Source organism: Neolamprologus brichardi, chromosome 8 (genome assembly GCF_056152115.1).
Source record: "Neolamprologus brichardi isolate AB-2024 chromosome 8, ASM5615211v1, whole genome shotgun sequence".
Lineage (NCBI taxonomy): Eukaryota > Metazoa > Chordata > Actinopteri > Cichliformes > Cichlidae > Neolamprologus > Neolamprologus brichardi.
The window spans coordinates 8,255,867-8,268,070 of NC_142111.1; the positions used below are offsets into that span (position 1 = coordinate 8,255,867).

The 12,204-nt window shown below is 39.3% G+C and overlaps 2 protein-coding genes across 2 annotated transcripts; both read left to right on the forward strand.

The window, feature by feature from the left end:
* Positions 1–3,089: 3,089 nt before the first annotated feature.
* On the forward strand, positions 3,090–5,327 carry pvalb3 (parvalbumin 3). Its single transcript, XM_006800940.3, has 5 exons — positions 3,090–3,231; positions 3,703–3,770; positions 4,120–4,252; positions 4,697–4,806; positions 4,896–5,327. The coding sequence occupies exons 2-5, from the start codon at positions 3,710–3,712 to the stop codon at positions 4,919–4,921; spliced, it is 330 nt and encodes a 109-aa protein (XP_006801003.1). The 5' UTR covers positions 3,090–3,231; positions 3,703–3,709; the 3' UTR covers positions 4,922–5,327.
* Positions 5,328–7,511: 2,184 nt separating this feature from the next.
* pvalb9 (parvalbumin 9) lies at positions 7,512–10,652 on the forward strand. Its single transcript, XM_006800941.3, has 5 exons — positions 7,512–7,682; positions 8,530–8,597; positions 9,085–9,217; positions 9,681–9,790; positions 10,375–10,652. The coding sequence occupies exons 2-5, from the start codon at positions 8,537–8,539 to the stop codon at positions 10,398–10,400; spliced, it is 330 nt and encodes a 109-aa protein (XP_006801004.1). The 5' UTR covers positions 7,512–7,682; positions 8,530–8,536; the 3' UTR covers positions 10,401–10,652.
* Positions 10,653–12,204: the final 1,552 nt, after the last annotated feature.

Sequence of the window (12,204 nt, forward strand, 5' to 3'; positions counted from 1 at the left end):
CAACGGCGTGGGCCGAGGGCGTGAACCCACAATGAGCTCTGCCCCGGCGATAGAGAAGAGGAGAGAGTGGAAGTTGGAGAGAAAGACAGAAAAAACCTCAGATCAGCTGGACGCTGATCCTCCTGGCCGTGACATAACCACATTATCACCAAAAGGAATTCAGATTGTTAAGAGTATAAATGGTCGTGTAAAATGATGCTTTACCACTAAAAGTCCTGCGTTTATTTGTAAGTAACAGAAAAATGTTCATCAGCTGTTAGTAAATTACTCATTAATCGTGGATAATGGAAGTAAGATATACCAGTGTTCTGTGGATGAGTGTAATCACAGACACATGACTACAGAAAATAAAATAATGAAAAAATGAATTAAAAAAAGTTAGAGATAGAAAATTTCACTAAACTTTTGTTCATAGTGAAGATTTTTTTGTATTACATTTCCACCAAACTGTTTCACTGCAGTAGTAAGACGCAGGGCCAGATAGGTTGGATCAATACTAGTCCAACTTTCTTTCTTCTTCTTCTTCTTCTTTTTTTTTATATTACTTCAAACACTACAGACTAAAAAATGCTTATTGGTGCAAATTGCACCAGGGGTGCACAAGCAGGGCACAGTTGGCTCATGCAACTGATATCTGGCAAACAGGAAAGTGGCTGTGAGGTTTGGGTGACTGGGTGTCTGGCAGAGCTTCGGAGTACCTGCATGACCCAGCAGAGAAACTCTGCGACGGGATTAAATTTCTGATCCGACGCATTTACAGAAGTTCTGTCAATGATGCACATTTATTTGCAACTTTCTCCCAGATGGCGAGTCACTCACCTGCCTGGCAGAGGACAGAGCGACAGGAAACAAGGGTCACTTCTATTTCCGCTGCAGCACCAAAGAGCGACCTTCTGCTCTCAGGTGGCGATATTGATTCAATACGTGCACTCTTCTGCACACAGAAGGCAAAATATCTGCTGTGGCCTAAACCCGTTTCACAGGATTTTCTGAAATGTACATTTCAGAAGACGTCCTAGAATCCTTCGTTGCTGCTTCAGCTTACAGGCGTTCATGGCCTTGCTTGACGGGTTTCATTTTTGCTGTGAGATATTTGTAATTTAAGCCTGATATTGAAGAAGGGCAGAAATAGTTACAGTATCTATGGCTGAGTCGTTTGAGGTGAGAGACCTCATTTGAACATAGCAGATGTTAAATGCCACAGATTAGTTTTACAGAGCTTTTAAGAAGTAAAGAAAAAGCCCAGTGAAGCACATTTTAAGTACAATTTGTGGCTTCTTGGACAACCTATGCCTGAAACCATTTCTGTGAAAGACTTATGGAGAACTGTAGCAGCAGCTAAGCTAACAACGTATTACGTGTCCAGAGCTTGAAGTTAAATATGTTTAATATAGATTCTGTTATGATTTGTACACACAATTAAATTCTGCTGGTATTTCAATAAAACTCTTCATCATCTCAATACTGCCACCTGATGTAGAATTACTGCATAACACCTGGCTACCCAAAAAAAAAAAGCAAACATGATAAGGAAAGTCCCCAGGACTATCCCCGTTTAATTGTCATTTGTTTTGATAGTGTGTGAGAACTCGGTGTCATTATGCAACCATCCGGTGCCAAACTGGATAAGTTAAAAGGATGATGATGATAATGGGTGCGATGATACCGAGGGTATCAGCTTTCAGCGTGTCCCCAAATAGCACCACAAATAGTTTCATCGCCATATGGAGAAATGGTTTGAATGGATGTAAGAGGTCCAGAAATAAGTTCTGGCATGAGAGCGCATGAGATGATAGTGGTGATGTACTATTAAATTAAAGCGTTTCAATTAATCCCTGGAGCTCCCCACTTCATATAAACGTCTTCCTCCTATTCCTAAGACTATAACTCCCAGTTTGGCGTGGAAAATTATCATAACATTGTTTTAGTTCAGTATTGCTATTATATACAAGTCCCCTCTACGCATTCACGCAATAAAAATGAATGAAACTTCAAAAATGGGGCACAATGTGCATAAACATACATACGAATTAGGAAGATAGAAATCATAAAGACTCATAGAAACCGTAGTCCATAAGTTTGATGTAGATTTATATATCTTTTAATAATTCATATAATAATCATACACACATAATTGTTTTTATCAAGGGAATAGATAAGCAGGACAATGTTTTTCTCCATAATATAGTAGTATAATAGCTGATCAGCCTAGTGTTCTCAATGCTGCCATTATGTGAAGCTAAGAACAGCTGGAATAGGGAAAAGTGTTAAATGCATTCCCCTGTTGTGGCCTAAAAATCCAAAGAACAAATAAAGAAATGGACGTTTATATTTTGAACGTGGTGTTTTAACTTACGTAGGTTTTCGACTACAACGTCTCTACCTGCAGTAATCAATCAGACCAATCAGCCTGTCCTGACATTGGAACGTCAGCAAAGTCATCGCAGACGTTTTACGCACGCCAGTTACGCACAAGCGCCGTTTCAACCAAACCGTGATCGGCGATGATGGTGTAAAAGCACAGAGATAATATTAGCAAAATGTACTGAGTGTTTGGGGGGTTTTACAAAAAAACAACAACAAAAAAAACCCCCATTGCTTTATTAAAGGAACTCTTCTGGAGGTTATTTAGAACCAAAGCTGGCGAAGATAGCTATTTAAGGTCATTTAAAGAGTTCATAATCAACACAACGCTTTTTCACATTAATACATTTATCATTTAAACATGATTAAAGACAGCGTTTGAAACGACATTCATTAAAGCACAGTCAACAAGTGAAATTACATAAACACAAAGCAAAAACAAAAAAATAATAACAGTATTAAGTACAGTTGACTTGGAATAAGTCTTTCTGGTTGTCAAAGATAATATAAAAGTTTACCCCAGCTTTCACTCTGAGGTGTTCTGCACACTTTAACAGGCTGTAGAGTATGTTTCAACCAAATCAGCAACATATATTATTAGCCTTATGCAATATTAAGCACTTTCACATAGGCCTACGCTTAGCCTACCATTTAAGCATCTTCATTTATGTTCATATAAATAGAACAGCTCTGTCTACTGGACACATTTTTTTGACTGACTGCTTTGCACACAGTGTCTGTTACATAGCCTATGCATCATATTTCGGGTGAGACAAGGTATATAAGCTGGTGAGAGTCGCTGGGGGCTTTACTGCAGTCACCAGATTCATCTGAGCGAATCCACTCTAGTCTTAGCCAGACCCTAAGGTGAGTTTCACTGAAGAGTTGCAGACCTGTAGGCAAGTCCACTTCCTGACTCAGAGAGTTACAGGGCTTCTACTTCTTCATGCAATGGGATATAAATCATGTCCAGATTTTGAACATCACAAGGCCAGATTTCAGCTTTGGACTAACAGAGGAACGAAATGGAGAAAGAGAAAAAATATTCAACTACAGATGCAAAGGAGATTTAATCTTTCGCCTTTTGGAAGGCTTTATTTTGGAGAAATTGGACTACCTTTTGTGGCTTGGAAGACTCACAGAGAGGGACTGTGAATTATACTGCATGGCATAATGAGTATTGCATGAAGCCCTGTAACTCTGAGCAGTGCACCACAAAGTGCACTGAGGGAAGTTAAAAGGTGGCCTTAGATTGAGAGTAAAGCTGCTTCATCGTGTCAGATTTCCCCACAGCCTGACTGACTAACCGATGACTTGTCCTCTTCTCTCCTCCCTCAGTTAAAAAATGGCATTCGCCGGAGTCCTGACCGAAGCTGACATCACTGCAGCCCTTGCAGCTTGCCAAGGTAAACATGATGAAACTCATAGCATTTTAACCTAGGGAAAGCCTAGACAACAGCCAAACTGCAAAAACTTCACATCCAGTTGCAAAATATTCTAAAAAAAAAAAAAAAAAAATCTCAGGTGTATGCCAGTAGTAAAGAGAGTTTTAAATGTCTCAGCATAAAGCATGCACCAGTGCATTTACTGTAAGAAAAGCTGACCTGCACGTTAGAAAAAAAAGCTGAGTGATGGTCAGGAAGGGAAAGTGGATACAACCAAATGCCAGGCCTTACATGCAGAAACTACAGCCTCTGCAAAACACACCACAGCCTGCGTTTATACTATAACCTCCCTCTGTCCATCTTTCCACAGCTGCCGACTCCTTCAAGCACAAGGACTTCTTTGCTAAGGTCGGCCTGGCAGCCAAGTCCGCCGATGAGATCAAGAAGGCCTTTGCCATCATTGACCAGGACAAGAGTGGCTTCATTGAGGAGGATGAGCTGAAGTAGGCACCCTCTCTTAAATTTCACCCACAAGCTCCTCAAAGCTCTTCTAGCACTGGGATCATCTTTCTCTGGCTCACAGTGAATTCAGAATGATGTCAGAGGCCCAAAAGCATCTGAGAAGCTCGGGCTACTGGGTGTTCTCCTAGACTGCAACTCAATACCAGTTCTCTCCTTCAGTGCCTCTCGCTGTAGGGTGACGTAGAACAGAGGACAAAGCAAAGGAATTGTAGCCTGCTTACATTTTTTTCATGACAAAGCCCAAAAACCTCAGCATCCAATAGAACAAGAAGGATTCAGTTAGAGATATTTAATATGCTTTTTGAATAGATGATCGGTTTAGCACAAAATATTCACTGTGATCCCAGAAAACAGCTGTTCAAAGAGAGGCTTCTCTTTTAAAAAGAAAAAAAAGCTGATCGTTTGTCTCTGATTACCCTCTCCAGGCTGTTCCTGCAGAACTTCTCTGCCAGTGCCAGAGCTCTGACTGATGCTGAGACAAAGGCATTTCTTCAGGCCGGTGACTCTGATGGTGATGGCAAGATCGGAGTTGATGGTGAGGAAATCTTTACCTCAGAAGAACAATGTAAAGGCCATCCAACAAAACAAAACAATAACCTTCTTTCTTTCTTTCTCCCTCTGCAGAGTTCGCTGCCATGGTCAAGTCTTAAATGAATGAACTGACCAACTGACTGACTTCACAACTCTAAAGGAACAACTTGAATCAAGACATCCTTTTCCTCTCTTCTTCTCCTCTTCCCATTCACTCTCTCTCTCTCTCTGTCTCTCTTCAGTTCTCCACACCACTTTTATACACTCAACCTTTCACCCCTGACCATGGACAAACTGCTCCCTTTCTTTCTTTCTCTGGCAGTGCAGACCCCAATGTTGTCCACGATGAATGTAACCAACTAAGTGTATAGCGTGGTTAACTCGTGTCTTTCTCTCTCTCTCTCTCTCACTTCTGTCGTCGTTTTACTGTGACTTCTGCTTTCTGTGAGATCAGTGATGATGCACTTTTAGGGCAAACGGACGGACGATGAGAAAACAATAAAGGTTCTTTTTTCAGTAAGACAAGTCTGACCCTGTTCTTTGCTATTCAGTTGTGAAGTAGTAAATCAATGATAGCTTCTTTTTTTAAAAAGAAATTCAAAAACATTCTTTTAAATGCATGAGAAAACTTCTAAATGTAACATCCACCCACCCACCTATCAATTCCCCCATTGCCTGTGAATTGGCTCTTTAGGTAATCTGGCTCAGATATGCCTATTTTAAGAAAAATAAATTATGCTAAACTTTTAACTAAAATGCTAAACTAGTAGGCAAATGTCACACAGACAGGTAATTGACTCTGTATAATTGATGATCATAGCCACCATGATGTCACCCCCATGGGTTTGTAAAGTCCTGTATTGAAGTCACGAGTTCAGAATTTTGCATCACCGTCTCAGATTTTGGAGCCAAACGTTGAATAGGTGATGGATGGGTTAAGAGGGATTGTAACATCTAGTTCTTTTATTGAATCGGTTGCTAAGACCATAAAAGAAGGGGCATTTTCTCTTGTACATCCAGAAGAATGCAGTTTTAAAGCACATCTGCAACAGCATGTATCTTCTGTTCAACAATTCATGGAAGTGATATGACATGCAATATTCAGAAATCAACCCACCTAAAACACTTCAAAAATATCTATGTGCAAACTGACTTTAAATCATTTGATTATGTGTAGATTTTACATGTAGTTTTATTACAAGTACAATGTAAACCTATGAATTTAATGGACTTGTATGCATTCAGTTTATACTATATTTTCCTTAATGAGTCATTATTTAAATAAACAAACCTTTTTATTTTACTCAAAATTATCTATTATTTATTAAGTGCCAGTAGTTATATCAGACCAAATAAGCCTGTTGCAGCAGACCAGTTGAGTGCACATACTGTATATGCAAAATTTTCCACTATAATGCGCTCAGTTTTTTTATTTGTGTGAGGTGTAAGGTCCTGTTTTGGTTGCTTAAATGCATTTTTTTTTAATTGACTTTTGCACTATTAATGCATTACAAGTACGTCCAGCTGTGCTGATGTGAGACTTACATAACCTGTTAATCTAGATCCACAAACACGCTGACACACACCTGACTCCTGCTCTACATAATCCAGCTCTTATCTCTTACAGTATCTGGTAATACTTAAATTCCACCTCCCTTCCAAAGTGGGGGAAAACAACAACAACAACAACAACAGCAGCAAAACTTGATTGATAATCGCAATAATAGTAAGCAACCACAAGGTGTCGCCATTTAAAATAAATAAATACAAAGACGGCTTTTAGATGCTTGATGGTTAAAGTTGCAAACTTCGAGGCTTGGAGATAAAGAGGTGGTGTTTTGGAGTTACTCTTGGGGTAAATAGTTCATCTTTTTGTGTAACAAGTAGGTGAGACTGATGAAAATGCTGTTACTTGCAAAGTGTTAAGTCAGAGATTTGCAGCAATTGAAAGTTTGAGAAAAATAATTAGATTTATTCCCCCTGGTTCTAGTTACAGAAAGCACCCGTCCCCCCTCTCTCCTAAAGCCATTAGTGCTGACTGGATTCACCAGAGACGCTGCTGCGTCAGATTGTTTGAAAGGCTTCCCCTTTGCAGGAAACAAATTCATCAGTTTAGAGTGGCAGGCTGCCAGCAGGCTCTTCAGCACAGGCCCCACCCAGCCTCTCACCTTTTAGCACAGGTGCATGAGTGAGAGCTTCAAAACCTCTGACAGTAACAAATGATATGCATATATCGAAATTCTCACTAAAGAAACTTGTAATCTTCATGTTAACTTGTTAGGCAGGTTGATGGCTCACTTGCAACAAACACTGAGGTTTTGACTTCTGGATTTTTACTATCAGAGCATGCGTAATGGAGTATTTCTGATAAATTACGACCTGCTTGAGTCATCCAAATCAAAGAGACTCTTCATTAAAAAACAAAACAAAACAAAGAAATGATGCCAGACTGATTATTGGATACTTATAAGGTTTCAAATGCACCTGCAGGGAGAGAGAGAGAGAGAGAGAGAGAGAGAGAAGAGAAGAGATGGGATGGGGAAAATGTAAGGGAGGGGGGAGAGAGGGAGAGCAGTGTAACACAGGGGGAGAAAGTTGATTGGACGAACCACACGCTGCCATATGAGTAACGGGGGAAAGGGAGAGAGAGAGTAAGAGAATGTGCAGCGGATATAAACCGTAAAGGTTAATTGGACAGGTGAGCGGGTGAGGAACACGAGACGCAGGCGGCTGGCTGCGGGAGAATTTGATCCTCGGACAGATTGGAAACTCAAGCATCGCACTCGTCGTATATAAGGCAGAGCCAGCTGTCGGCAGCCACCAAAAAGTCTTATCTGCTGCTGCTGCTGCTGCTTTTGGACCCGGACCGAGGCAACTGCGGTGAGTAGCCCACAGCTGCACAGGTAAACTCTCAGTACAGGTGTGGGCAGGTGTGGTATCTGTCTGGTGTGGTCTGTTGGTGCAGTGGCACAGCCTTTAGACTATTTGGGTTACTTTTTCAGGGACGTGACGAAAGTTTTGGATTCGTCTAGCACTGCTTAATTCCTCCAAACCTGAGAGAAAGGTGAGATTTTTGACCAAAATACAGGTTCGGGCTGTATCTGCTCATGCTTTTAACAGATTCCGCTAAAACAACCTGATAAAAACTTGCAGATCATTTTTCATCTACGTTTATTTTTTGTTTAAAGACAGCAAGCTGTCGAGCGCTCAGGAGAGGGAGTTTTAACTTTTCCTAGTTCTCCTTTTTATTCGTTCTGCAAGTTTAAGTATCACACATTTTACTCCTTCCCCCCCCCTCCCCCCTGTTGATTTTTTTTCTTGCAAAGTCCCTAAGTGACAATTATTTTTGCACAGAGCCAATTAAGCACTTCAAACAAGGCAAAACAAAAAGCCGATTAACAAGCTCGCGGGGGAGATCCAATCAAAAAGCACAATTAATCTGGCATAAATGATAAGACAGAAAATATGTTTGGAGTTTTTTTTTTTGGTAAAATAGAGATTGTACATAAAACACATAAAACCCACTCATCAAAAACTTATAACCTGAGGTCTTATGGGATGATGATATTAACCTAGAAACCACTACAGATATTAAAAAAGGTAATCCAGTGTGATACAAAAGTGGGCTGAGAGGATATCACACAGCCAAATGTAGGTGAAGATAATTAGAAAAAAGAAAAATACAGACCTATGTGTGTTTCTTAAAGACTTTTCTTCTATTTTGCAGGACCAACATGTCACTCACATCCATTCTTTCAGCTGACGACATCCAAAATGCCATTAAGGACTGTGAAGGTAGGATGTCAACTTATGCACATTGGACCACACAGTAACTAAACATGATCAGTTATGACGGTTGTATGACTTATATGCAAAATAAAATACATTAAATGCCGAATAAACGGTTGCTGTAGTCGAGTTCTTTTGTTTTGTTTTTGTTTTTGCAGAAAGGTGCATAATCTTCTCCACAGCTTTTCAATATTGTACAGTGTCCTCGCTACTAAAGTCGCACCCGCTTTAAATCGGAATTTTTTATTTTTTTTAAAAAAGGGGGGTTTTAATAATCTTTTCTGGGTTTTTTTTTTATATTTGTGGGGCATGGCTGCTGGCTTTAAAAGTTTAAAAAAAGAAAGAAAAAAAGGGGGGAAAGAGGAAAATCCCTCCGTCGCTGCAGACACATGCCGTTTTAATCTCCACATCACCTCCCGGCCCGGTGAACCTCGCGGGTCAGCTCTGTTTCTGTATTTGTTTCTCTTTTTTTTAAACATTTGTATGCTTTCAGCTCCGGACACTTTCTGCTACAAGAAGTTCTTTAAGCTGTGCGGCCTGTCCTCAAAGACACCCAAGGAGGTCAAAGATGTGTTCCAGATCCTCGACGAGGACAACAGCGGCTACATCGAGCACTCTGAGCTCAAGTGCGTAAAAGGATACGGGGTGTCTGCTCTCCCAGAGGCGCTGAATCTTAGTCTTTTCTTTTCAATATGCACTTTTGTTCCTTTACCTGGATTTACTCCGTCAACTAACTGACCCAGTGCGGTGTGGCTTCATATTTAATGTGAATCTATCTCGTATTATTTCTCTGATAGAAAGAAAAAAAGAAAGAAGGAGGCTTGGTACATTAAATCACACAGTAGTACTCTATTACTGTGATGAATGTTAAGCTGTCTCGCAGTAATCCACTGTGAGTGGTGTTTTCATTTCATTTCTGTTACACATTTCATCCTTTTTTTTTGACAAGAGGTTTGAATTCTGCAGTCCAGTTTAGGAAGTGGTGTCTTTCTCCATGTTCTTATTAGTTTATGTTTTTTAAAACATGCCGTACATTGTCATCCATAAATATCAGTCATGGATAAATATCATCATTGTGTGTGCGTCTAGGTTTTTTCTGCAGCGGTTTATCCCCAGTGCACGGACACTGACTGACGCAGAAACCAAGAGCTTCATCTCAGCAGCTGATGATGACAGCGATGGCAAAATTGGAGTAGAGGGTTGGTATCTGGTTTCTCACAGAAAAATCAGCATGTGGGCAGAAATGATCTTATTAGTTGGATTAAGACTCAGCTGGTGGAAATGAACCAACACAGGCTGTGCCAAAAGAGACGAACTGGGTGTTATATGAGATTTAGTGGGGCTGGGGGGGGGGGGGGTCTTTCACAAAGAAGTTACCATCAGAAAACCTTAAATGCACTATACATCTATGAGGTGAGAGAAGGTATTGTTTTTCTATAATGTTGAAATCCTGGGAATGTTTCATTGGTGTATTTTCTGATCCTTATTTAACTATTATGCCATGTGTGAACCAATCATGTTGATATTAAGGTCATCATCATGCTGGATCATTTGCCCCAGTTTTACCCATTATCCATTTGCAAACAAAAAAGTTGTCGTAGATAATAGGATGAAGGATTTAGGCAATCCAAAATGGACCGCTTTAGTCTGTGTTTATTGTTTATTTACCAGCTCTTCCCTAATCCTGGAGGGAATTGACACAAGGTTTAAATTTGCTTGTTTTCTTCATGCAGAGCTATGATTAATTCTAAGTATTCCTTTATTTGTTTATTCTTTTCCCCAGAATTCCAATCCATGGTCCTATCCTGAGTTTTCAGATGAAAAAAGTTCAAGCATTCAGGTCCTTTGGTCACTTTCCCACATCTGGAGGCTTCTGATCCCAAATTCCACTTCCAGGGATTAAATATGTTTTCTATTAATGTCTGTGTGCACAAATTGCTTTAAAAAGGCCTTTTTTTTATTTTAAAGGCATCACAATTTAATGTGTCTTTTCACTATATTGGTCTGTGATTTCTTGTCTGTAGCATTCCTCCCCTGACGATGAATGTGGTAAATAAACATGTGGAAACACACACACACTTGTGAGCTGACTGTGTATATATTAAACAAACTCATATTATGGTGTTTAGTATGTTTTGATGATAAAGTTATACATAAAGCAGTGCTTAGCACTGGTGCGTCATATCAAGACGTTTGTGGGTCTAAATTTCCCTGTCAAATGTCAGGCTTTGTTACAGAAAAGGCCTCTCCATGTGTTGCTCAAAGTCCAGAAGACATGCCTGTTAGATTATTTGGCTGTAGGTGTAGAAAAAAGGAAGATAAAGAAGCTTCAATTTATAGAATAAAATGGATATATGTAAATATTTGGACACAACTTGTAGTGTAAAGCACATTGTTGTCAGTAAGACCCGAAACACAACATATAAATGCCAGTCTAAATCAAAAACAAATACACACAAGATTACAGCTTTACTGGAGGTCAAAGGAGCTTGCAAAGAAAAGCATCTGGACTTCTTTAAGTTGCTTGAAGACGTTTCACCTCTCATCTGAGAAGCTTCTTCAGTTCATGAGAGGTGAAACGTCTTCAAGCAATCAAAATAAGTCCAGACGCTTTTCTTTGCAAGCTCCTTTGACTACGATGGCCTGGATGACTGAGAACCTTCACAGACAGCTTTACTGGAGAATCAAAAGAAAAACAGTCTGGGTGCAGGCATGTTTTGGTGGCACTAATTCCTAAGTATCAACTGTACTATTCATCATTTATAACCTGAAATTTCCGTAATTAAAAAATGTATGTTTTAAAGATTTAATTTTATATAAAAATAAGATATAAAGGGTGCAAATTAAGAAAAAAAAAAACATTTTAAAGCGAAAAAGACAAACTTTGTATCTTGCTATTGTGTATTTAAAAATTCTAATTCTGTAATATTATTGCACAGCAGTATGCTTACTCAGCAAAACGTGTTGTGGTCAGTTAAACTGGAGCACCCCACAGATCATTTGAACCCCTACGGAAGCGTAGAGCTGCCACCCAGGCAAAAGAAAAATACAAGTGTATCACGTTATAACGTGAAACGTTTATTGTTCTAACAAGATACTTTTCACGTTTGTACAATATACCTTTCACGTTTGAACAACATAATATCACGTTATTACAATATACATAATTATCACGTTCGTACAATATAATTATCACGTTCCTACAATATAAATATCACGTTCGTACAATATAATTATCACGTTCGTACAATATAATTATCACGTTCGTACAATATAAATATCACGTTCGTACAATATAAATATTATATTGTACGAACGTGATAATTATATTGTACGAACGTGATATTTATATTGTACGAACGTGATAATTATATTGTACGAACGTGATAATTATGTATATTGTAATAACGTGATATTATGTTGTTCAAACGTGAAAGGTATATTGTACAAACGTGAAAGGTATATTGTACAAACGTGATAGTATATTGTACAAACGTGAAAAGTATCTTGTTAGAACAATAAACTTTTCACGTTATAACGTGATACACTTGTATTTTTCTTTTGCCTGGGTGGCAGCTCTACGCTTCCGTAGAACCCCCCATTTGGAGAGTAG

Bases quoted from the DNA above. Each gene is read 5' to 3' on its own strand.
- pvalb3 (XM_006800940.3), top strand. From the start codon at position 3,710: ATGGCATTCGCCGGAGTCCTGACCGAAGCTGACATCACTGCAGCCCTT. The intron at 4,253-4,696 runs GTAGGCACCCTC...TACCCTCTCCAG, and splicing joins ATTGAGGAGGATGAGCTGAA to GCTGTTCCTGCAGAACTTCT. The intron at 4,807-4,895 runs GTGAGGAAATCT...CTCCCTCTGCAG, and splicing joins TGGCAAGATCGGAGTTGATG to AGTTCGCTGCCATGGTCAAG.
- pvalb9 (XM_006800941.3), top strand. From the start codon at position 8,537: ATGTCACTCACATCCATTCTTTCAGCTGACGACATCCAAAATGCCATT. The intron at 9,218-9,680 runs GTGCGTAAAAGG...GTGTGCGTCTAG, and splicing joins ATCGAGCACTCTGAGCTCAA to GTTTTTTCTGCAGCGGTTTA. The intron at 9,791-10,374 runs GTTGGTATCTGG...TCTTTTCCCCAG, and splicing joins TGGCAAAATTGGAGTAGAGG to AATTCCAATCCATGGTCCTA.